We start from the raw sequence: 26153 nt of genomic DNA, 5'->3' as shown, positions 1-26153 counted from the left end.
TTAGGGAGAGTTTAAGGCATGGTATAAAATTGTAAGATGATGTTTCAGGTGGTGTTGGTGACGTTTAGAGCCAGAGTGAGGGCTAACATGAGGATTATTTTGATTAAGCATGTTTTTCTTGTAAGAAGGATATTTACACATTGGGACTTGTAATAGTTCAAGTTTAAATTGTGAATTTTGGAACTACGCGCATTAATAAAGTTTTAAAATTTTCACGTTTTTGGAAACTTTATTGTTGATATACTCTATAATAAATTACAAATTATTTATTTAAGTAATATCCGCCTTAGATGTTACAACAATATCCTTGACTTATTTAACGCACAAGGATAAACCTTTTTTGTTGCGCAAGTAGATTTGATTAGAGTTCTCTATATTTGAAGCAAAGGCTTACAAGTTCGCTAATTATAATTACTCCTGAGTTAAGGAAACCCATTGAGGTTTTCTATGATGCATCATATCAAACACTTGGTGGTGTGTTAATGCAAGTTATTTAATCTATTAAAATAGTGTTCAACAGGTTAAATGGCTTGCGTATATAACTTTGAGAATAACATGTTAAATCAAATAAAATAACAATCAATAAACTGATTTCACTTAAGTCAATGAAATTAATCGAATGAGAATTACTTTCAATTGATTAAACATGTCAATTTGCAAGCTATGTAGCCTTTCTTTTTTGAGAGATGAGTAACACTTTCAAATAAAAAAAAAGGACAAAATTCAGTTATGAAAAATTGGAAAAACTCATTCTCTCAAAGGAAGATTGTGTTGCTACTTTTCGTGATTGATTTTGAAGGTGTTAGAGTTGTGATTAATCCTAGTTGGCGAGGTGTAGAGAGGTTCTTGATTGAATAGGGAGAGTCAATCTTGAGGTTTGATCCTTCTAGTGTATTCGTCTGTGTTTGTGTGTTGTTTTTGGTGTGAGACCAGGTTTGCAAGAGGGATTCTTGTTGTGCATTGGTTGTTTCTTATGTGATTTGAGAAACTTGTATTGTGTGCTTTGTGTTTTGAATTTAATTATAGGAATATTGTAATTTCTTGAGTTAGTGAAAGGTCAAGCTCATGTGGTCTTGACCAACTGGATGTAGCTCCATTGGAGTGGACCAATATAAAATTTTGTGTGCATTGATTTAATTTTCTGCATTTTATTGTTCCAAGTGGCTTTTATCAAGAAAACAAATTGGTTGATCTTTAATAATAATTCTTGCATGATTGCAAAACAAATTGATAGTGCATTTGTGATTATTGTGACAGATAATGGTAATCAAATTAATCAAATATACATAAGTGATATTGCTGTAAAATTTATTGTCAAAATTTTAACCCGTTGATTCGTATTTTTTTGTCGGTTAAAATGTCTAATGGAGAAAGTGATTATGATTAAACTTTTTTCTTTTTTTGAATAGATCCCTTCTGCTAGTAAGAGGATTTAATGAGACTAGACTCTATTTTAGGTAAGGGGAATTGAAATATTTTTTATGTTGAATGAAAACTTAATGACTTTGAGTTGGCTTCTAGTTGCTGAATTGTTTTGATTTTGGGTAGATTTGAGAGTTGATAGATATTTTGAATGGGTGATGAAATTGTGTGCTTGGTTGTATCAATAGGTAGAAATTAATATTTAGAACATGTTTGAATGGATAAATTTAGTTGAATTGAATTGATATTATTAATTTTACATTATGCTCAATTTTTGTTGTTTTGCAAAAAATGTTCAAGCGTTGGGCTTTCGTTAAGTGATGCTTAAGCAGTACTATTTCTTGTATGTACAAAGCATTATTTCTCAAACGTCCATATGATTACTCAAGTACTAGAACTTCTCTCTCAAGATGTGGCTTGAGGTTGGATTGAGAGAGATGTAAAAAAATCTTTGTCCTTTGACCCTCTCATTGTTCAAGCAGCAACCAATTGCTCAAACAATGAAAATGTGGAGTTTAAATGAGAATCTTGGAACTTTTCTGTATATTGTCAAAGTCAAGACACTCAAACCATTTATAGTACTAAAGTTAAAATGTTGTTACTTAAGCCACGTATATTTTCACATATTTATATAAACACGAAGAAATTATATCTTGTATATTGTTTCATTTTAAATGTTGCTTGTTATATAATTATAGAATATGTTGTTTACAATGAAATTATAAAATCATAGAATTTGATTGATGAATTAAATATTTCATGAATGATAATTGTAAGTAATAGTCATGTAGTATACATGTAATTGGTATGAACATGTGTATGGTAACCAAAGAAGTATTCCTATAATTTTAATGTGTTGTATAAGTACAAACAGGGAGATTTAATGAAATTTTTGCATTCTAATAATACCATAGTTAGATAAACAAATATATGGTATAACATATAGAAGTTTGACATTGAGCTGGAACGAAGAGTCAACCACGCATACTCAACATACCATATAAGACCAAGTGTGAAATTTACTAAATATAATTTATATTAAAACTTTATAATCGGGATCTTACAAGGAGAATACTAATTAAAATTGTTAGTGAGCAAATATAATTTTTTTTTTAAACACAAATATGAAAACGTATACTATAACCATTGCATCGATACTAAAAACTAATGTAATTTTTGGACGGAAATACATTGAATGACAGCAAGGTTGGAACACTTGGGAAAATAGAGTATCTGCTGCTTAGCTTTCTCCGTATCAATATTTGAATACCGCAGCCAAAAAGCAGTACATATAGTCATTTGGTCCAGGACTTTTGCATTCGCCATCACGAATTTCACCAAAAGAAGCTCATGCTCATGCACATTAAATTCCTTAAACTGAAAAACTTTGAGGCTAGACAGAAAGCACTGAGGCACTGATGCAGAAGTCACATCTTTATTTAATTCAGATACTCCCTGAAATGTTGTTTTTTCTATAAAATTAGTCATCATTTTTTGTATAATGTGTCTTCCATTTAAACTAACAACTTGAAATGAAAACTTACATTTTGTAGAACAAGTGTATTAAGAATTGGGGATCTGTGAAGAATGTTCAGCAGAGCTTCACCAGTAACCTCATTAAGTTGAAGATAAGTCAACCTCCCAAAAGCTGGTAGATGGGTGAAAATATCTCTGGCATGTACCAAAACCTGCAAGACAAAGAAAAAGCTTGTTTAAATCTGTAGGTCAAAATTTTCATACTTTTGGAAAGATGTGTTGGGTAGATTATTAAAGTGTCATTAAAGTTTGGTGGGACATTTCACCAAATCAGTAAGATGCATAACTGCATTTAAGTTTTAGTCTTTCTAAAGAATTGTTTGCTTTAGTCTCTTTTAACTTTGAAAAGCATTATTTTTTTAAAATATTTTTTATAACATTTAAAATAACAAAATATTGTTATAATAATATTTTCAAGAATAAAAAAAATCTATTTCTTAAAAGAATAAATATGTTTGAAGTATTAAAATTTAAACTTGAAATTAAAATTATTTTATATTAAATTTTTAAATTTAAAAAATAATAGAAATATATTGATTTCAAAAATTATAGAATAACATTTCAGATGTTTAATTGTGTTAAATGATATAAATAATTCAAAAATTAATCTAAATTACACTTAAACACGTCATAAAAGTAGCATAGATTTACATAATGATATTTATTTTTAAAATTTTGAGAATCAAATAATTTAAATAAAATTTTAATTTGACGTAAAAGTTTAATTATTAAAAACATATTTGTTTATTTTTTAAATTGGAGACACAGTAAATTTTAAGAGAACAACTGATCTTTAAATATAACAGAGGTATCAAATATATTGTATCCTATTAACATGAAATAAAGAAAGTTAAACTGTTTAGATGATACCCGGAGAAATGTTACACTTCCATGATGTGGTATATTAGTTTTTAATATTTTACATAAATATTAAATAAAAATATAAGTAGTTTTATATAATATTAAATAAAAATATTTTATATTTAATCAGAAAACTTTTAAAGAATACAGTAAAAAGTTTAGAATTAATCTTAGAGCATGTATTTTTCACCAAATCTTCTTTACACGTTACTATTTTTCCATTTGACAAATTTAATACAAAAACCTCATATTGGGGCTATAAAATCAATTGTAGTGTTTTGATTATTAAATCCTGATTCGTCCCAACTTTTCCTCTTTGTGATAAAACTCCATCTATAAATTTTTAATTCAGCTAAAAGAATTCCTATTTAAAAAATCTGACACTAAACGTGTTCATTTTGTTACTAAAAAATTCCTAAAATATTTTCCTTTTCACCACTTCCATAAAATTTTGGTGAGTTACTCGTTTACATGTAGTGTCCTATATAAAATACAACAAGTCTTAATATTCAGAATTGTTTGTCAACATTCTCATCCATGTTACTCAACCACATGCAAATAACAATTCCACCATGTTTATAGAAAATTTTCCAATTCACATAGCATGAAATGAAATCGTACCTTGTAAAACAATAATTTCAATTGTTGCACTTCAAGGATTTGTGCAAGAAGCTTATGTGCTTGATACCCAAGAGTTTTGATTCTGTCCTTTCTGTCTTCATCAACAACAATCACTACAGATGCACTACGAATTGACGGTGAATTCAACAGAATGATATCCTGTTCAAGATCACCCTCATAAGAGAAATCAGTTAAACAGGGAGCGAAAACATTGATGGAAGATTTATAGGCTTCATCTGATAGAGATCTCCAAATTGTAATGCAAAACCTTTCAAGTAGGGGTGCTTGTATTCTAATGTTCTGCATAGTTTGCCACTCACATCCTCTAGCTTCAAGCACTCTGAGAACTGGGAGGTTAAGAATTAGCTCTTCTGAATAAGTGGAAGATTCACCCACTAACTTGATCCCAGATATGTTAAGGATTTTCAGATTTGGAAGAGAAGCAAAGAAGGGAACACATAGAGTGCATTTCATTTGAAGCACCAATTGTACTAGAGAGCTGCAACTGAAGAGGGAATGAGAGGGAAAGAGGACTTCATCGGAATACTGAATATGAAGGTTTTTTATTCCCCTTTCAAAGATAGAGGAGATCCATGCATTCACAAGGGTAGAATCATATTGGTAAGATGTTAAACAAAGAGAGAAACTTTGGATGGTTGAATTAGCAAGGTGAAGAAGCACCCTGTTCACAAAACACTCAAAATTTTGTTTATGCATCTTTTTCTTCCCAACACATTGGAAACTATCATTGAACTGAAGGCCTGTGATGGATGTCCAAACATGAATCCACCTTTTCGATAACAAACTAGTGTGAATTGCCTCCATGGATGGAAGGAAAGACAGAATGTGACCAAGAATGCTGTCATGCAACTTGCTAATTATGTCTTCCCCAACAACCCCATTTTCATCAGCGAGAGCCCCTTTTGATTTTTCATCATTCTGGGTTGCAAATACTGAATCCATGACTTTGAATCACCTGCTGCATGAACCCCGAAGATGTCAAGTTTCACAAATCGTCTAAGACGAATAATTAGAAAGGAAATGAAGCAGATTCATGTACGAATTTATCATAATTTCAAGCATCCTAATACAACATAAAGTGAATTAACATGAATTGTGCGGCTAATTGATGTTAATAGAGAGACATAGGAGATAAAACTATAGAGTAACTTTTCCTATTTAGGGTTATGCTTAGAATGTGTGCGAAACAGAATGCGACTGAGGTGAGGTTGGGGTGGGAAATTCTGCTGGAAAGAAAAGAAAATGAGAAAACTGAAACTTGAATTTCATGTATATTGAATTTCTAGGAGCTTACTGCAAATTATTAACAATTGAAAAGAAGATTTTAACATAAGAATCGACTAAGGGGATTAGAAAATGCAAATTTGTAGCAGATGAGAGGAATTCAGTCTCACCTTAATGGAGAAATGTTAGAGCATTGCAGAAAGAGTGGGTGAATTCTGGGAACAAGGAGAGCTTTATATTTGGGCAAGTGCAGTACAGGCCACAATACGAATTCACACCTCAGGAGACAAAACAAAATAATGAAAAATCAATTAATATTTTGTTGAATTTTGAAAATAAAATTTAACTAAAAGTAAAAATCCTTACAAAAATATTATACTTGGAAACAAATGGAAAAGAGAAATGAATTATTTGTTTTTCAATAAATTTGTAAAATCAAAATTTCTGTGTTCACGTACATGCCACGTAAGCCGTTACCATAACAGAGGTACAATAACTCTCCACGTGTTAGCAAGCCGATGTCGTACAGACAGAAGCAAATGAACATTCAAATTCAAACATGCGTAAATTGGCCTAACTAACTAGGCGTCTTCGACATTTCAAATGGCATTAGTTATTTTGTTTTTTCTTTTTAAAAAAATCAAATGGGATTATAGTGATGGGAAATGGAATCATTTCAAAGAAGTTAAAATGCATTGAATTGTAATTATTTTGAATTTCAAATTATGTTATATTTTAAATCTATTATTGATAAAGATGTAATTTAAGTTTAATAAATTTTAATATTTTTATTTGAATTGAATATTAAATTAAACAATATTTAATACTATAAAAATATCATTCAATAATATTTTAGGCTAAATATGACTTTTTTATTTATTCAAAATTTGGTAAGATATTTTAAGTGATTTGGATAAGGGTACTTTTTCATTGTTGAAATTACTTTGAGTTTATACTCAAATATTTATTTATTTTGTTAGTGTTATAGGTAGGGATATCAATGGGACAGATAGAGTACTGATAGTAGTTTCTTTATACTTTATTCGCGGGATAAATATTTGTCATGTATCCGTACCTTTATCTATGCGGGTATTCGTTATGCGAGTATCCGTATATTTTTGTAATATTTACGGATATTTACGGGTATCGCGAGTATTTACAAAAGAAAATTTTAATATTTAATAAAAAAATTTAATCATAAATTTAAATAAAAATAAAATGCATAACCTTTATAAATTTCAAGTAAAGTGAACATAACTCATTTAATTAGTGTTCGATGACAGTTTACAAATAAATGAAGATTTTTTTAAACTAATTGATAAAAAATAACTCATTGAAAATCAATGTGTTAATGTTTTAATATTTTATTCTTAATTTAAATTAGAGTATAACGGGTACGGGTATCCACATGTACAAATATTATGATACTCGTACCCGCTCCGTTAACATGCGGGTATAAAAAAAATATTTAGACCCATTATCTGCGGGTATTCATTTTCAATATCCATTTCTTATCCGTTGCAGGTTTTATCCGCAGATACTCACGAGTACGAATTTTTTTGACATCCCTAGTTATAGGTATTCACACTTATCTTGTTTTTGTTTTTTAAGATAAATTTGGGAGGTTCATTTGATTGGATGTGAGGAGGATGACAAAGGTAAGTGAGGTTCTTCTATTAAGAGAAAGATGGTGGTTAGAAAGGAAGGAAAATGAGATAAAAGTTTATCAAAGTTAGTGAGTGATTAATGAATTAGTAGATTAAAAAATGTTTTAGTTAATAAACGTAGAAGATTATCATTTTATCTTTATTCATAAAAGTAATTTAAATTAAATTAAATTATAATTAGTGTAAATTATGTTATAATGAAATATGAGTGATTATTTAAAATGAAAAATAATAATATTGATAAGAATATATTAAATTAAAATTTGATCGATAGAAATTAAGTTGAAATAATCCAAATGGGATTATGAGCATAATATATTTCCACTTTGTTGCATGGGTTTTTCCGTTACCATTCCTAGCACTTCATTGTCTTTTTGTCGCAGAAGAAGAAATCATGTGCAAAACTTTCCACATAAACCAAATGGATTAATTGCATAATAGATTTAAAAGTTTGAATCCAAGCTTCATTAATGATAATGCAATCAAACATAATCAGAAAATGAAAGTAAATTCAAACATAAATTCAAAACAATGAAATAAATACTAATATATTGATCAATACATCCTATTAAATAACTATATATTTAAATAAATACATGAAACTTCATAAATTGTTCGTCAAGAAAATATCATCATCCATTTACATTCATCATATTGATTAACTTGTTCATAAGATGTTCCAAAAGCATCAAAAATAGGTGTATGGCATGTGAATATTTAGTACAAAGGAAGTTGTAACACTCATGAAGTATTTGATCATCACAATGTGCATGTCAACTAAAATTTGCCAAATGTTAGTTAAGGGTACTAGAAATTCAGGGTCCTTGTCATATTACCCACTTGTTGTGTTAGTAGTTCATTTCTTCTTTCTATTGCAACTACTTGACGTTCAACTTCCATCACTTACCTATTCCAATTGTGCTCACAAAAACATCCAGTTTGGTAATAAAATTTTCATATTGGGTTTCAACAACATCAATCATGGAGGCCTCCTGTTTTGTGCCTCGATAGGAGGACGTTCCCCTAGATGGAATGGATATAGTGGGTGTTGGACTATGAGAGTCGACATATAAGGGTGATCGAGGAGCATCCTCTAGTGTAGCCTCAAGTGCAAGCTCATCGGGAATGTAGTCCATGTCAACATTGTACTTTTGTGTTCGAAGGTGTTGTATCGCTTGAAGTGCTATGCTTACCTTGTGTTCAGTGGGCTAGTCAACACCCGAGGGTTCCTCCATCAATTCATAATGTCTAATGGGAGAGATTCTCCACTTAGCAACTAAAGGTTTAGCCTTAAAAAACAAATGATATGTACATCATTAGACACTCTATAGAGTTCAACATTGTTAATTAAAATAAAGGGTTTACATTTCAACTTGATCAAGTAATCCTATACTTCTGTCCTAAATAGTCCAGTAGATTTAGTCTATGCAAACTAACTTAATCTAGAAAATAGGTCGTGAACCTCTTTCCACCTGTCCTTCAAGGTCTTTTCCCTATTTTTAACATTTTTTATTTATTCTGACAAATTTAGATTGTCGGAGAGAGGACACAATGTTATTATACGCTTGTGTTGTTCAACTACCATCAACTCGATCCTAAATGGGTTTTGTCAACCATGATCATGAGTAGCTCGAAGTCCATTTCAGTTAGTAAACTCTCAAAGTTTAGCAAATGACTAAGGTAGAACATTGTTGCCTCTATTCATGATGTACAATTTCAAAGACATCCCTGCAAATTTGCTCCTCCATTTCGCCTCAATTTTGTAGAAGCATACACTCTCCTCACTCGCTCTTTCATTGTGGTGAACAACAAATCGTAAGAAACTAATGGCATACCTCCTAGCCATGGCCAAGCACTTTCAAGAAGAGTTGAAGTCATTTATGCAAGGTGCAACAAAGCTCTATCTATTAGGCCATTTTATAGTATTCTAGTAGATTAGGAATATTTAGACTTTGTAGTAAGGGTCATGTAGTGTAAGATTTCTTTTAGGCCTTGTATTAAAGGACAAGTAGTATAGGCAATGTTTGTGCCTAGCTTAAGCTAATGTTACGTGATTAATTTTGTAACCCTAGCTTGGTGGAGAGACATGGTGGCATATGGTAAGCTCTTAGTGGAGAGTTTTCTTATAAAAGTAGTGGGCATGTGTCACTTTCGTAGTGGATAAATTTTTCTAAAGTGGCTTTCCATGTGGCACTCTAGGAGTGGAGAGGTTTTCTAAAAGTTAAAGTGCCACATGTTGTGCTCTCCTTCACCAAGATGGAATTTTTAGGGTTTGGTGCATGGTAGAATTTTTAAGGCTTTTAGTCTACTTTGGAGACACTTTATCCTATAAATAAAGGTGTCTCCCCCCATGTACTTTCACCTATGAATTGAATAATGTTATGCTGCAAAAATTGTAACATACTGATTGTTTAGGTCATTATTAACTCAAATTTTTTTAGTCGCGTTTTGAGTTAAACAAAATTAAAATCCCCCTTTCAAGTATAGGGAAACCCTGGGTATCAAATCCAAAGAAATGGTGCGTGTCAAGCTAGCTTGTGTAATTTAATTCTTGTTTAATTAAAATAAAAGAAAACAAATGGGGGAAAAATAAATAAAATAAAGAAAAGAAACTAAAAGAAAGTGTTGAATTTTTATTCAATTAACAACTAAACTAAATGCATGATTGAACCTAAAAGAAGATATGCATGCATGCAATGGATGATCTAATGGTATGAGGGATGGTGAATTGACTAAAATGTTGAATGAATAAGTGTTTAGATGAATGCTTAACGCATGAAAAGTTTATGAAAATGCAAGCTGAAATGATCTAAAGCATTTTGGTATAAGCGTGAATGAGAGAACAATGAATGCAAAACTGATTGGATCTATGATAGCAGAAAAACATGGATGCATAAATGTTTTATATGAACCTAGCATGATGATGAATCAATAAAGCCCAACCCGTGACAATAAAACCAAACAAAACAAAAATCTAGGAAGTATGACAGTAGTGATTTTAGCAAAATATAGCAGCAGAACTTGCTCTATGATAGCTGCATAATCCCAAAATAAGCCCATTATGCACTCCACATAGAATACTCCCATTTCCAATTTCTGGACAAACTTCTAGTTCAAATTACAACAACAACACACATCCACACTAGGTCCATACTTAAATGCAATATTAAACTAAATGGGAAAATGAATGATCTAGAATACTACAATATTATTAAAGTGACTAATAAAACCAAAAATGCTGCAAAAAAACGTAAAGTTAAGGCAAGGAATGTAAACTTGATGCAAAAACTTAAATCAACAAAGCATACAACTTAAACTAAATCAAAGAAACAAGAATCATCAGTAGGGATTTAAAGTAAACAGAATTTGAAAGCAATAAAACTTAAACTGAAATTTAGTGCAATGAATGAACAAGGGGTTATCTACACTCTTAAAGACATCTTGATAATGTGTGCCCACTTTGGGGTCAAATATTCCCTAACGAGGAACATTGATATGTGCATATTTTACTCTGGCTTAAATCACTGACTCAAAAACATGATCTGAAATATTAGACTTGAAAACACTAAAGGAAATCTAAATTGCTGTAGAATTTAAAGGCAGAAAATATAAATTGCAAGTGAATCTTAAAAAATCAAACAATTGAAAACTATAAAACGAGAATTAAAATCAAAACAAAAAATGGAAAGGAAATTGAACAACAAACAGTATTTCATTAGAAAATCAGAACAGAATACACAAGGTTAAGAAAGAAGTTGAAATTAAAATTGTGAAAAAAGGTTCACTAAGCAATTCCCAACCACTTTATGCTCGTGAAAAGCCAAGTGAAACCACCCACACACTAAGCAAAACCCCAATCTCTCAAGGCCACTTTGTACTCATCAGAGATGAGGAACCCTTTATACAATTCACTCCATCTCTCGCAAGAACACTCTCGAACATGAACCCTAGCCTTAGACATGTTTCTACCCGAGCAACCAGGGCTCTCACTACAAAAACCTAGAATATGCCCTTTTAAACCCCTAACGAAAAATCAGAAAAGAAAACCCCATTCCTCAAATCTTGAATCAGAATCGCAAACCTTGAACCCCAATCGTGGCACCCTTAATTTTTCTTGATCTTTGCCACAATCATTCATCATCAATCAGCCTCGATCTCTTACGAATCAAAATCTTATCCATCTGATTACAACAACAGGCTCGTCCTCCCTTGATCACATATCAAGCTCGTGTTGCAACATCAACAATCTACGCATCAGGGTTGTTCTCTCTTCTTTGTGCATCAGGGATAATTTTTTATTGATTCAGCAACAAATGATGGATCCTTCTTTAGTGAAACAATGTGTTTTAATGGATGGGTCAGACAAATTAGTTAACCAAGGCCTGGACTGATATGCAAATAAAGGACATTGGAGTCAAGGGTTCACATGCAATTTAACAAATATTAAAGGGTCTCTCGGCAACTAATTTATTTTAAAAGGGCAAAATTTAAAGGAACAAAACTAAATGCATTAAAAGACTACTAAAAGAAACCTTTTTACCATATTTTTAAGAAAACTCTATTTTTCTACACTAACAATAAAAACTAATTAATTAAAGACAAACAAATATTTATTGAAACTAAAAAGAAAGTTTTAGAAAGAAAAATTAACCAAAATTGGAGTGCTAACAGTCACCAAAAGGCTAGAGCATCCCATGTGATCTCCTCTGGCTACCTTCCTCTTAAGTTGGTCCAACATCTCTTGGGAATACACTAAACACCACCATAGCCTATCCCTTTACTTGAGTCATATAGCTTGAAGGAAGAGTGTTAGCAAAAAATCAACATGGCAAGTGCACTGATCACACATAGACAATAATAAATATTTTATCGTTCTCTCCCAAGAGACTTGTGCAACGCATGACAACTCTCACAATTCACGACTCAATTAGTCACAAAGTTCACAAAAACACTAAGAAACTCTTTTTGTACTTTATCAAACAGTTGGTGTGCAACAAGAAATTAACATAGTTATTTACAATTTTTCAAGATTAGACTTCAATCACTTCTTTCTCATGCATTCTAAATTATCCCAATTCCATATTCATGTTAAAATCAATTCACCAAAATATTCAAATCCTATTCCTAGAGTCTTTGAGCCTATGATCACTTATCAAGTTTCAATTCCTTAAGTCCTCAACAAGTGAAACCGTGCATTAGTTTCAAGAATCTAAGATTACTAATGAACCAAGTTATATTCCTAGATACAAGCCTTCATTAGGTATTTAATTTAAGGTCTAAATACTAAAGATGTCTTCTAACACCTCAAGAATCATAAATCAAGCATAGGAACAATCCACATTAAGCATTAAGCATGGAAATAAAATACTAACTTGAATTGGAAGAGCATATATATATATATATATATATATATATATATATATATATATATATATATACAACATAGTTTTACACAAGAATTCAATGTTTTACATCGAATCTCAACAAATAGAAATTGCTCACTATCGTAATCAAAATCGCAGCGGGACAACGAACCAAAAATAAAATTTGCAAAAACAGAGATTTGGAGTCGCCACCATAGTTTATTCTAGAAAACTACGGAAAAATAAAAATGATAAGACAAGGTCTGCAAAAAACTGGATTTTGGGTTCGAGAGTTAGTTAGGCATAGGGAAGGTTAACACCCCATAGCACTCGTCCTAAGACGGTACCTTTAATTAAACGTGCAAAAGGATGTGATTTTTCAAAATATTTATTTTTCCTGAAAATAATAATAAATGAATTTACAAAAGAAACAAAAAATAATTTTTTATATTTTTTGGGTCCGACGAGGATTAAACTTTGCTCCTACGTATCTCCATTCACAATGGAGAATCAATGTTACGTAATTTTTATTAAAAACCTACTTGAGAAAATATTTCTTTTTTATTAGGTGATTTTTCAAATGCTTTTTATGTTTTGTTGGTATTTTTAATTATTTCGAAATGAGTGTCATGCATGCGAGCGGCTAGACAGACACAAAAATTAAACAAAGCAAACTGTTTTTTTTCGTTAGTTATTTATATTTTTGTATATTTCTTAGAAAAGGAAATTTTAAAAATTGGTGTCACGCGACGCGAGCGACCAAGCATACACTAAAAGAAATGAAGAAAATTATTTGTTTATGATTAAAAAATATATAATGAAAAATGAAAAAAATAAATCAAAAGAATTAAAAATTGGCAATGACGTACCTTCAAAATTTTTCGATATATGTTCTCTTCTATATCAATCTCACCCTCTCGTTTTCTCAACAAAGGTAAAAAGGAGGTGTGTTGATGTGGGTGGTAATGGAAGAGAAAGAGTAAGTGTAGTGAATATTTTCTTTCGATTTTCTAACTCCTTCAATATGTTTATTTTTGAAAGAGAGATAAAAAAAAGAGGTGTGTATGTGGGAGTAGTGATGGGAAAGAATTAGAGAAGTCTAGAGAATATTTTAACTTTTTTTTCAATCCCATAACAAAATGCGTATTTATATTCACACATTACAATATTAATGAAATCCTGCATTAATTGTAAGAACAATATAAAGAAGGAATTGATCATGATAGCAACACATTACGAGAATCAAATCATAGCAAATCAAAGCACAAAATCAATCAAGATCGGTAATATTGATTCTAACCTTTAACAAATCAGAGCACAAAATCAATGCCAATTAGTAATATTGATTATGACTATTTGAATAAATATTTCTTCTAATTATTAGAACCATATCACTAATTTCTATTTCGGGAACAAAGGGTAGAAAGTAGGTTGAGTTGTTGGGCTCATGAAAAGGAGTGCGATAAGTAATAACAAATTGGGTTCTTTCTTCATTTTTCCTTTTTTTTTTTGTTTTTATCATCTCTTTTTTTTTGTTTTCTTTTTTCTAAAATTAAAGTTTAAAAATCTTTGAAGAAAATAATATTTCACATTTTTTTATTTTTATTTTTTTAATATTTTTTGAAAATAAATTTATTCACCCGGACGAAATTAGGTGTTAACAAAGGTCCCTCTTTACTTAGATTTTACTAGATAATATAAAAATTTGACTTTTTCATATTATCTTAATAAAAAATAAGTAAAGATAAAAACACTAATTTCATTCGGGTTTCAAAAGAAGACAAATTTGAAGACAAACTTGACCATTCCAAAGGAGATGGTCTGTATCTGAAAGAAAAGAAATAGGTGGCCATTACCAGGTAGAGGGTCTCGATTCGACACACCAATTTTTTTTTTTAACTTTTGGAAAAAACCAAATTAGACCAATCCCGTGGAGAGGGTCTATTCAAAAGATTCGGTGGCCATTACCATGTATAGGGTTTCGATCCGAAACTTTTCTTTTTTTGACTTTTTGAGAAAAGATTAGACCAATCCCGAGAAGAGGGTCTATATCTGAAAGAAAATAAATCAATGGCCATTGCTTCGTAGAGCGCCTCGACGTGACAAAGAAATCAATAACCATTATCTCGCAAGGGGTCTTGATGTATAAAAGGAAATCAATGACCATTACCTCATAGAGGATTTTGATTTAAAGAAATCGATGACCATTGCCTCGTACAGAGCATCGATGTGACAAAGAAATCAACGACCTTTGTCTCATAAAGGGCCTTGATGTAAAGAAATCAATGACCATTGCCTCACATAGGGCCTCAATGACGAGAAAAACCATGCAAAGGGTCCTGATGTAAACATAAGAAAATTAATGACCATTGTGTTGTAGAGGACCTTGATGTAAACATAAAGGAATCAATAAAAATTGCCTCGTAGAGGGTCTTGATGTAAACATAAGGAAATCAATGACCATTTCCTCGTAGAGGGTCTTGATTTAAACATAAGGAAATCAATGATCATTGCATCGTAGAGGGTCTTGATGTGAACATAAGGAAATCAATGACCATTGTCTTACATAGGGTCATGATGTAAACATAAGGAAATATATGACCATTGTCTCATAGAGGGTCCTGATGTATAAAATGAGAACCTCAATTTTTCTCTTGAAGTATGGACAAACACCGCATGAATGACTAACATTTCTGAGACTTACACACACAAAAATGTCATTGCTGATGTTTTTTTCAAATTTCTTTATTTTTTTATAGAAATGATTTTCAATGATTTTTTTGAGTATGATGGATGACATGATGTGATGATGCATGACATGTTATGATTTTCTTTTTGATATGATATGCATACATGGATGCGTGAATGCATGAGTGGAATTTGCTTTTTTTCATTTTTCATTTTTCCTTTATTTTAATTTGAGAGTAAGGAAAACTAGGCTTAGAAGCTAGAAAAAATTGGGCTTAAGGCTTGACAAAACTAGGTTTGGGGACTAGTGTGGAAACTGGGCTTGAAGGCTAGTATGAAAACTAGGCTTAGGAGCCAGTATGGAAATTGGGCTTGTGGGACAGTGTGGAAATTGAGCTTGGGGGCTAGTGTGGAAACTAGGCTTAGGGACCAGTGTGAAAACTAGGCTTGGGGACCAATATGGAAACTGGGCTTAGGGGCTAGTGTAGGAACTAGGCTTGGGGGCCAGTGTGGGAACTAGGCTTAGGGACTAGATTGGAAACTAGGCTTAGGGTATAATTATCATTCATATGAATGAAGAGGACCATAAATTTGAGAAACATCATAGAAACAAATTTGTGTATTTTTTTTTTAAATTTTCTTCCTTCTAAAATGAAAGGATTCAATAACCATTCATATGAATGACTCAAGTGTGCATGACTTGGTATGATGTATCAAATACCTTATGTATGAACTTTTCTTTTGCATTTTTTTTTGAAAACAAATTCAAATTGATCCCCATTTCATTATTATTTCAAATTCATGGAATCATTCTACTTTGATATTTTTTTACTTTTCCAAATCATTTCTTTGGTCTAATCAGTTTACTAACGAACACTTTTTTTCAATCATTTCTTTTGAAACATTATTTGAATGACATCCATGAAATTGCCAAGGGCTTGAAAAGGCTTGGATGAGGTGATGAAGATTAACTAGGGAGTTGCCCCACTTTGAATTGGTCTCGGGGCACAAAATGTGTTTGGGCTTTCCCAAATTATTGATGGTATGAAGGAAATGATGGGGACTTCAAACATTTGTCCTTTGTGAAACATCCTAATCGAATATTACAAATTTTAAATAAAATAAAAGAAATAAAATGTCAACGACAATTATTATAACTTTATTTCCCAAATATAGGGAAATTTTAAAATATTTATTACATCACAAATTATTCCAAAAATCCATACTTATAAAACTCAATTATAATATCAAAGTCTGGCAATAAGGGTTTACAAAATTATTCCAACAATAAAAGAAAACTCTGATAAAACTTTTCTCCCAAACTAGCCTCGCTCTAACTCTATGCCTTACCATATCCACCTGCAACATCATCTGCTCCCGTGTACCGCGTACACGATCATCGTCAAACACAAGTGGATAGGTGAGCTAACATTATATAAAACATATACAAATAAGATATATAAATACACAAACACACCAAACAAACTCCATCCTTTGATTCTAACCCCCATGGCCATCATCCTTTGATTCCAACCCCCATGGCCACCACCATGTTATCCATGGTCTACGTCTTCATATGAATACCTCAAGATGTCTTGCCGCCACACCTACAAGCCATAACTTGTAGAACATGTTCGGGAAACCAGCTATGGACCATACTCCGTAATGCTAGGTGGAGTTCCCAATACAAACAAAGTTCATAACGTCCCAATACTACCAAACTCGTCAGCCACATACTGAGGAGGGCAATCTATCTGGACCTATCCGTACGAGCCACAACTTACATACTCACGCCGGCAACACTTGCCAACTCGAGCCACAACTTAAGAGTTCCTCGTGTTCATCCGCCATCCCGAGCCACTGTAAGACCTATAGAATTTAATTAATTAAATAAATAATTAATTAATAAATACGGGAGGGGAAATAATTATGGCATTAAATTATGGTTGGTATGACGTGGAAAAGTACTAGCTCAAATGGTTGAGAGTACTTGGTTGTGTGAAAGGACTTGGGTTCGAGTCCTATGCATGATACTTTTTGTGTTATTATTATTATTTCAATCTATGAAAGCATGTTCTGTTATGATATGATGCTTGAATTGTGATGGTTAGCATGAAACATGATTGGGTGAAGTGGTTATGTACTTGAGTGGTAACAAAGGGGTCATGGGTTCAAACCTTGGAAATTCTAAATGGAATTTATGCTTATTTTTATTTTGCTAATGGTGACTTTAGATGGAATTGGAAAGGTTAACAGAAACCATGGGAATCAGTACGGCCAAGGAGGGGGCTGCACTCACCATTCATGATGAGAGATGGATGGTTATTAAAAAGTAAATGAGCTGAATTTCGTTTTAATGTTTTGGGTAACCTAAAGTACTAGTTTAAAAGGCAAAAGTTAGAGTTTAGGCAAGGTTTTGGCAAGGCTGAACTTAGACTTAGAAAAACAAAGACAGGGGTGAGTGAGAGGGGTCTGACGTGAGGGAGTTTGGAGGCGGAATTGAGGGAACCCGAGGTTGGCTATTGGTGATCAAGGGAGAGCTTCATCAATTGTTCAAATTTAAGCTAAGGATCCAGGTTAGGGGAGCTGGACTCCGAAATTTTATAATTATTATTAATAATTCGTGATGTATGGTATATGGGATGGTTGTGCACTGTTAATTCTTTAAATTTATGTGTTTCTGGGATTTTTTCCAGAAACCGCCTGGCGGGTGACGAACCACCGCCAGGCGACTCATGCATTTTTGTGTGTTCTGGGTTCCTAGAAGAGGAACCACCTGGCGGCACACTCCCGGCCGCCAGGCGACGCAAGGCGTCTTAACCAATTACTGGGTTGGCTGATGAAGCGCCTGGCAGGACTGGTTAAACCGCCAGGCGGCGCGGGGCAATCTAACTCATTCTGGGTTTTTCTGGCATTTTGGGTTGAATCTGGTGGGGGCAAGGGTCAGTGGTAATTATTATGGAGTAATATTGATGATCAGTGATGGATATAATCACGTAATCGAGGGCTTAAACGAATGGAACAGCGCATATGAGTTTAGGGTTGAATGTGTGATATCGGTATTTATGGTTTGAAAGGGGATACTGTGAATTGGATATAGGAATAGTGGATCATTGTAATTAAATATTGAATTGTTGTGACTGTGATTGGATTGGAATTGCGAGTGATGAGAGTTCGTAAAGAAAGAAAACTGGTTGGGCTAAGAGTGCTGGGAAAATCTGGAAAAATATCCATATGGCAAGCACCGCCTGGCGGCACGGGGTTGGCCGCCAGGTGCCAACGCAGTGGCAGTGCTGCTGCATGTTGAGACGCCGTGCTTTGAGTTTGGGTTTGGTTCCATTGGGTTGGGATCAGTAGATGAGATTTTTGGGACATTTGTGCAAGCTTGACGATGGAGTTTTGTGCATAAACTACAGGGGGTGGAAACCCCTTAGGAGTTAATCATATTAGATATCTGAAGTCTGCTTCTGTATTAGGGCGTGATAGGGATTTGGGTTCTGGATAAGTGGGGTGCAAGAGGGCATAGGGAGTTGATCAACTATTGTACATAAGAGTAACCCTATGTAAATGTTAGTAACAAGCTAGGGAGTGAGGATTGAACTACGCTGTGGTTAGTAAGTAGCTAAGTTGGATGATACAAGGGAATAAATCAGATGGAATTGAGGTAAGAAATTGTGCGGGACTTGAATAGGAAACCAGAATGCGAGTACTGTCACGGCGCTTGGCGGTGGAATGTGGATCGCCAGGCAGTAGCGGGGTTATAGTGGGCTCTCGAGGTGTGGAGCGCCTAGCGGCGAGGGCAGTCCCGCCAGGCGGTACCTGCAGCAAGGAGAGTTTTGTGGCGTTGTGCGCCTGGCGGTACGCGACACCCGCCAGGCGGTCTGGAAGCTGGCAGCGCCTGGCGGCACGTGTCCCCCACCAGGCGATTCGCACTGCTGCAGCTTTGAACTTGGATTGTGTATGTGTGATCTACGTGGCGTCTAATGGTGCTTTAAAGGTGGGGTTGCTGGAGTTCCTTGAGTTATGGCTCAGAACGTATCCCTTGAGTTGTGGCTCGGGATAGGGGTTAAGCACGTGGTATTCTTTGAGTTGTGGCTCAGAATAGCATCTCTTGAGTTGTGGCTCGGGATGGCGGATGAACACGAGAAACCCTTGAGTTGTGGCTCGGGTTGGCGAGTGTTGCCGGCGTGAGTGTGCTGGTTGTGGCCAGTACGGATGGGTCCAGATAGATTGCCCTCTGATGAAGGATTGACCCCAAGCAAGGATGAAGGCACATGCTTAAGAAGACTAAGCATGTTTAGAAAGGAAGTTCACTAATCCTTAATCCCTTTCATTTGTGTTTGTTATTTTTGATTCCCTAAGTTGACTTATTTGAATCAACTTTAGTTGACTTGTTGACCTTTGACTAGGTTTGACTTGTTGACTATAGTTGACTTGACTTAAGCCAACATGCTAATCTATGTTTATTTGCTTTGTAGGTTAATTAGGAGTAAGAAAGCAATGCTAGGTGGCGCATGGTGATTAGGGAGCATAAATGATGTGGAGGAGAGAGTAAAGCAAAGGCATAAAGCATAAAGTAAAAGCCATGAAGCAAGTGTACCTATGTACCTTTGGTCTCCTTTGTTTTTAGCACACTTTGGCCACTTTTTGGAGACATATGAGACACATTCTTTGTCTCCTTTTGTGCTAGAACGAAATTAGCCTTGCACACACCATAGTTGGTCTTTTGTCTTTCATTTTTGTAACCTTATTTGACCTAGCTTCTAGAAGCTAGGGTTAGGTTTTTGTAGTGACATCCTTAGGTATCTTTTATTTGCTTAGAGGCCCCTAAATTCTTCTATATAAGGGGTGCTCCTAGACATGTAAAAGGGTTGAACATTTTGAAGTAAAAACACTCTTGTGTCTCAACCATTTGTGAGAGTTTCCTCCCTTGGGAGTGAATACTTTTAAGCCTTATCTTGCATAGCAAGTGGCGGCACACATCCACTCATCTTCAAGGTTGCCATGGCTTCTAGCCTAGCCTTGTAGTGGCGTGCTTCTCACATTTTTACCATTTCTTCCCTTTCCATTTTATGTTTTCTTCTTCCTTTAATTGTTCTTGGTTTTCTATGATTTATGTGCTTTCTATTGCCTTTTCATTTTGAATCAATCCATCATCTTCTTCTTTTGAGCTTTGTGAAAGGAACCTTCACATCTAGATAGCTTGCTATCTTAATGTCTAGTGGGGATTTCACTTAGCTTTCTTAATCAACTCACACCATATTCAATAATCTTGAAAAGGAACAAGATAATCCTTCATCATTTGGTATCTAGAGCTTTGGTTGTCCTTGAATATGGTGTTTTCATGTTCTAACCTTGTCTTGTGTAGCTATCTTTCAATGGTCCACATAAAAACAGTGCTGGCAGCAACGTGTGCGTTTTTGTAAAAAATACTGCAGCTAGCTCAGTGGTCCAAAAGTAACTTTCTTTATATCAAAAGAAAGCTCTGTGAGTCTAGTTTCCAACAAAAAAAGAAATAACGCATTTGGAGTTCTGTGGAGAGAGTTATGATCAAATGAGTGAGCAAAGGTCAGAGCTGCCGAGAATACGAAAAACAACGTTTTCAGGTTATGTTGTGGCAATTTTGGCTTCGGTTTTGTGACTCTTTTGCTCCTAAATGTGGTTGGATAACATGTCTTTTGATGCTTACTCTTTGAGCCTCAAATCCATGAGTTTAAATGCATGATAGCTACATGTTTGTGTCTTTGTATATGTCATGTTGAGTCTTTAAATGTGTCTAACTTTTGCTTGAGTCATATGTCATATGCTTCTTTGAGTTTTCCTATTCTTGTTTCTAAGTATTTGAGCTATTGTATGAGATCTATGCCTTTTGTTGTAGCATGCTCCTTGAAATTGATTTTGACCTAATTTTTAAGGAACTAAGTGTTCAAGACACCCTAAAATATCCTTCTCATCATCTTAAGTACCTAGTTTTGAAAAGAAAAATTATTTTCATGACCAAAAACAGTTTGGAAGAGAGCTCATGTGTTGCTTGGTGAATCCATTTGGCCATTTTTACTAGGTGTTATGCTACCAAATTTTATACTTGGATTTTGGGTGATATTGGCAAATTAGTTCCATGCTTTAACTTGGTTATGATCTTTCTTGGTGTATGCATAATTTGAGGTATAATCTTGGCTTGTTCAAATGCTTTCCATAGAGTCTTTAAAAGTGTTTTTCATTGCTTTAGTCTTGTTCAAGTTTTGTCTTTAAAAAAAAATTCCTTAGAAGTTAAACTTTCTTGTTTTTGTGCTTTTCTTGCTTGTCACTAGGTGTTCTCTGTTGTGTCTTAGTAGTTTTCTTTTCTTGAAACTCTTGGGATGTTGTGGCCGAATCACTTGTCTTGCATTTGAAAGGTTTTGAACAAGTTTTTAAAAGTGTTTGCTTCACTCCTTTGGAGGAGCTTTGAGTGTAGCCTTGCCTTATTACTTTGGGAGAGTGATCTAAACACTTGGGTTGGAATTGGTCTCGGTTTTCATGTTGTCTAACCCTTAATTCATTTATTTTGTCTTGGCTTTGAGTGTTTTGTTGTAGGAATCATGGCAAGTTTATCAAATGCACATACTCCAAACAAAAACAATACATTGATGAGATTACTTCGAGATTTGGAGTTCTCTAGGAAGGAGGCCTTTGAACAATTGAGAAAGGACAAGGAGCAAAGTGACCTAAGAATCCAAGAGCACATTCAAAGGCTTGAAGCTAAGGAGCAAGAAAGAGAGGCTAGGAAAAGAGGGCATTCTAGGCGCAAACCATCACAAGAGAAGCAAACTCCAAGGTTTCCTAAGTTCAAAGGAGAAAATGACCCCAACATCTACATTGAGTGGGAACAAAAAGTGGACCAAATTTTTACCATTCATGTAGTTAGTCATCAAAAGCAAGTAGAGTTTGTAGTCTTAGAGTTTGAGGATTATGCCATGACTTGGTGGCATCAATTATGTATGGACAATATTAACCAAGAGTCACTCGCGACTTCTTGGAGGGACCTTAAAAATTTGATGCGCGCTAGATTTGTTCCTTCCTACTATAGGAGGGAGACTCTTTTGAAGCTCCAAAGGCTTCAACAAGGGTCCATGTGTGTGGATGAATATTACAAGTTAATGGAGTTCATGCTTCTAAAAGTAGGACTCCAATTTGAAAGTGAAGAGGAAAAGGTAGCTAGATTTGTGAGTGGGTTAAGGAGGGACATACAAGATTTAGTAGAGTTATATGAGTACTCCTCTCTTGAAAAAGTTTTACATTTGGCCATCAAAGTTGAAACTCAATTGCAAAAGAAAAAAGAGGCCAAGAGGAGTGGTTCATACAATGACTACTATTCTAGTACTTGGAAAGATAAAGAAAGAAAACATGATAAATCACCACTCAAGAGTTCCAAAGACCCACCTCCTAGGACTAATTCGTCTAGGCCTTCTAATGAAACTCCTAATTCTTCTCAAGGTACAAGGACAAGTTCTATAAAATGTTTTAAGTGTTTGGGATATGGGCACATAGCTTCAAATTGTCCCACCAAAAGAACCATGGCCTTAAACCTTAAAAAAGAAGTAGAGAGTGAACATTCTTCTCCCCCTTCCCCCAAAAGTACTTCTTCCCACACTTCTTCTTCAAGTGAAAGGATTAAACCCCTTGAAGGTGGATTGTTAATGATAAGGCACCAACTAAGACAAGTTTCCAAGGAAGTTGACCCTTCTCAAAGACAAAACCTTTTTCATTCAAGGTGTCATATCAAAGACAAACTATGTCCCCTCCTAATAGATAATGGAAGTTGTGTAAATGTGGCTAGCACAAGGGTTGTGGACAAGCTTGGCTTGAAAACTATCCCTCATGCGAAGCCCTACAAGCTATCATGGCTTAAGAAAGAAGACATTAAAGTAACTCAACAAGTCCTCATTAACTTTTCAATTGGAAATTTTAAAGATGAGGTGTTATGTGATGTTGTGCCTATGGAAGAAACTCATATTTTGTTAGGTAGGCCATGGCAATTTGATAGAAAAGTCTTTTATGATGGCCATGCTAACACCTATGCTTTCTCCTTCCAAGGCAAGAAGTTCACACTCCTACCTCTCTCACCCAATCAAGAAAATGAGGACCAAAATAAAGTGAAAGATAAGAGAAAAGATGAAAAAGAAAAAGAGCAAGTTACCTCCAAAGTGTTACTTGCCTCTAAAAAAAGATTTTCAAAGCAAGATGGACATCACCATTCTTTCTTCTCTTGCAAGGCTCAAAAGGAAGACCCAATGCGCAAGTATGAGAAGAAGAGTGGTCTAGAAAAGAGGGATGGCCTAACCAAAGCTAGGGGTAGTACCCTTAGAAAAGATGGAACAAGAGCTCATAAAAGGGAGGCGCAAAACCTCCCCCAAATCAAGTCAAGCTCCATCTACAAAGGCTTAAAGAATTTGTGGTCAAATTCTCTCCAAGAAGGGGAGGATGATGAAGGATTGACCCCAAGCAAGGATGAAGGCACATGCTTAAGAAGACTAAGCATGTTTAGAAAGGAAGTTCACTAATCCTTAATCCCTTTCATTTGTGTTTGTTATTTTTGATTCCCTAAGTTGACTTAGTTGAATCAACTTTAGTTGACTTGTTGACCTTTGACTAGGTTTGACTTGTTGACTATAGTTGACTTGACTTAAGCCAACATGCTAATCTATGTTTATTTGCTTTGTAGGTTAATTAGGAGTAAGAAAGCAATGCTAGGTGGTGCATGGTGATTGGGGAGCATAAATGATGTGGAGGAGAGAGTAAAGCAAAGGCATAAAGCATAAAGTAAAAGCCATGAAGCAAGTGTACCTATGTACCTTTGGTCTCCTTTGTTTTTAGCACACTTTGGCCACTTTTTGGAGACATATGAGACACATTCTTTGTCTCCTTTTGTGCTAGAACGAAATTAGCCTTGCACACACCATAGTTGGTCTTTTGTCTTTCATTTTTGTAACCTTATTTGACCTACCTTCTAGAAGCTAGGGTTAGGTTTTTGTAGTGACATCCTTAGGTATCTTTTATTTGCTTAGAGGCCCCTAAATTCTTCTATATAAGGGGTGCTCTTAGACATGTAAAAGGGTTGAACATTTTGAAGTAAAAACACTCTTGTGTCTCTACCATTTGTGAGAGTTTCCTCCCTTGGGAGTGAATACTTTTAAGCCTTATCTTGCATAGCAAGTGGCGGCACACATCCACTCATCTTCAAGGTTGCCATGGCTTCTAGCCTAGCCTTGTAGTGGTGTGCTTCTCACATTTTTACCATTTCTTCCCTTTCCATTTTATGTTTTCTTCTTCCTTTAATTGTTCTTGGTTTTCTATGATTTATGTGCTTTCTATTGCCTTTTCATTTTGAATCAATCCATCATCTTCTTCTTTTGAGCTTTGTGAAAGGAACCTTCACATCTAGATAGCTTGCTATCTTAATGTCCAGTGGGGATTTCACTTAGCTTTCTTAATCAACTCACACCATATTCAATAATCTTGAAAAGGAACAAGATAATCCTTCATCACCCTCCTCAGTTGTTGACTGACGAGTTTGGTAGTCTTGGGACGATACGGATGATGTTCGTATATGGGAACTCTACCTGGCGTTGCGGTGTGTGATCCGTAGCATGTTTTCCCGCACGTGCTCTGTCGGTTGTGGCCGATAGGTATGGCAGCAAGTCACCTTGAAGTAATCATCAAATGATGTAGAACACGAATAAACATATTGGGGATCAGATTGCGGGAATAAAAATATAAGGCAATGTGGAAAGTTAAGTTAAGTGTTGTGATATGTATGGATGTTGATATATATATGTTTATAGCTTTGTATATATGTGATTTATCTGCTAAGCTCACCCTATCTGCGTGTGTGTGGCGATGATCGTGTACGCGGTACACGGGAGCAGATGTTGGTGATGTAGGTGGCTCTGGTGCAGCTTAGTCGCGGAGAGGGGATTGACTTGGGAAACTCTTATATGTATCTATTTGTTTTTGAAAACATTTGTAAACCCTGATGGGTGACTTGATAACATTGTGGTTTTAGTTTTGTAATGGACGTTCTAAAATTTATCCGCTCATTTAATAAAGCTTTAAATTTTCCCGCGTTTTAGGAAAATGAGGTATTATTAAACGCGCTGTTTTATTTATTCCATTTATTTATTTATAAATCCGTAATATCATGACGGGATGTTACAGCCACAACTCAAGAGATGTCATTCTGAGCCATAACTTAAGGAATGTCACGTGTTTAACCCTTATCCCGAGCCATAACTCAAGGGATATATTCTGAGCCACAAATCAAGGAACATCCAACAAGCCGATCTTTAAGGTATCACCAAAGTATTGTAGACCACACACATCCATAGCAAACAAAGCTTTTGCCTCTGCATCATCGCCTTGCGCTGCTCTAGAGCCGCTAGGCGCTTCCAGACCGCCTAGCGGGGGACACATGATGTCAGGCGCCAAACGCCTCTGCTGTCACTATCTTATAAGTATCGCCTGGCGGGACGACCCTCACCGCCAGGCGCCACGTGATCTAGTGTTCCACTCTTTTTGTAGCTTTTGACTTGGCGGGTCTATTATTACCGTCAGGCGCTACACCAGTACTTGCGTAGTACTAGTTTTCGCACTTCAACATATTATTTTTCCAACTCATATACTCATCACATCACGTTACTCAATCTCTAATGAAACACCCTACATCTCTACCATTAGAAGTTCATTTCCCATATGTAATACATTCATTTCTCAT

The 26153-nt window shown here is 34.6% G+C and overlaps 1 protein-coding gene across 2 annotated transcripts; it reads right to left on the bottom strand.

Annotated features, from left to right (window-relative positions):
- Positions 1 to 2440: 2440 nt before the first annotated feature.
- On the bottom strand, positions 2441 to 5965 carry LOC114184225 (F-box/FBD/LRR-repeat protein At3g14710-like). Of its 2 annotated transcripts, none has more exons than XM_028071506.1 (4): positions 5856 to 5965; positions 4441 to 5419; positions 2967 to 3110; positions 2441 to 2877 (listed from the first exon to the last, which is right to left on the bottom strand). In XM_028071506.1, exons 2-4 carry the CDS (start codon positions 5401 to 5403, stop codon positions 2587 to 2589), a joined length of 1398 nt encoding a protein of 465 aa, XP_027927307.1. In that variant the 5' UTR covers positions 5404 to 5419; positions 5856 to 5965; the 3' UTR covers positions 2441 to 2586. The 2 variants fall into 2 exon arrangements, with proteins under 2 accessions (XP_027927307.1, XP_027927308.1); XM_028071507.1 differs by having other exon boundaries at positions 4441 to 5416.
- Between the last annotated feature and the right edge of the window lie 20188 nt (positions 5966 to 26153).

Source organism: Vigna unguiculata, chromosome 5 (genome assembly GCF_004118075.2).
Source record: "Vigna unguiculata cultivar IT97K-499-35 chromosome 5, ASM411807v1, whole genome shotgun sequence".
In the NCBI taxonomy this organism is placed as follows: domain Eukaryota; kingdom Viridiplantae; phylum Streptophyta; class Magnoliopsida; order Fabales; family Fabaceae; genus Vigna; species Vigna unguiculata.
Note: the sequence above shows the minus strand (reverse complement) of the source record. Positions and strands in the feature narration are given on the sequence as shown.

Coding starts and splice junctions, on each gene's coding strand:
- LOC114184225 (XM_028071506.1), bottom strand. CDS start 5,403: ATGGATTCAGTATTTGCAACCCAGAATGATGAAAAATCAAAAGGGGCT. Junction 3,111..4,440: donor TGAAATTATTGTTTTACAAG/GTACGATTTCAT, acceptor TTTGTCTTGCAG/GTTTTGGTACATGCCAGAGA. Junction 2,878..2,966: donor ATACACTTGTTCTACAAAAT/GTAAGTTTTCAT, acceptor ACAACATTTCAG/GGAGTATCTGAATTAAATAA.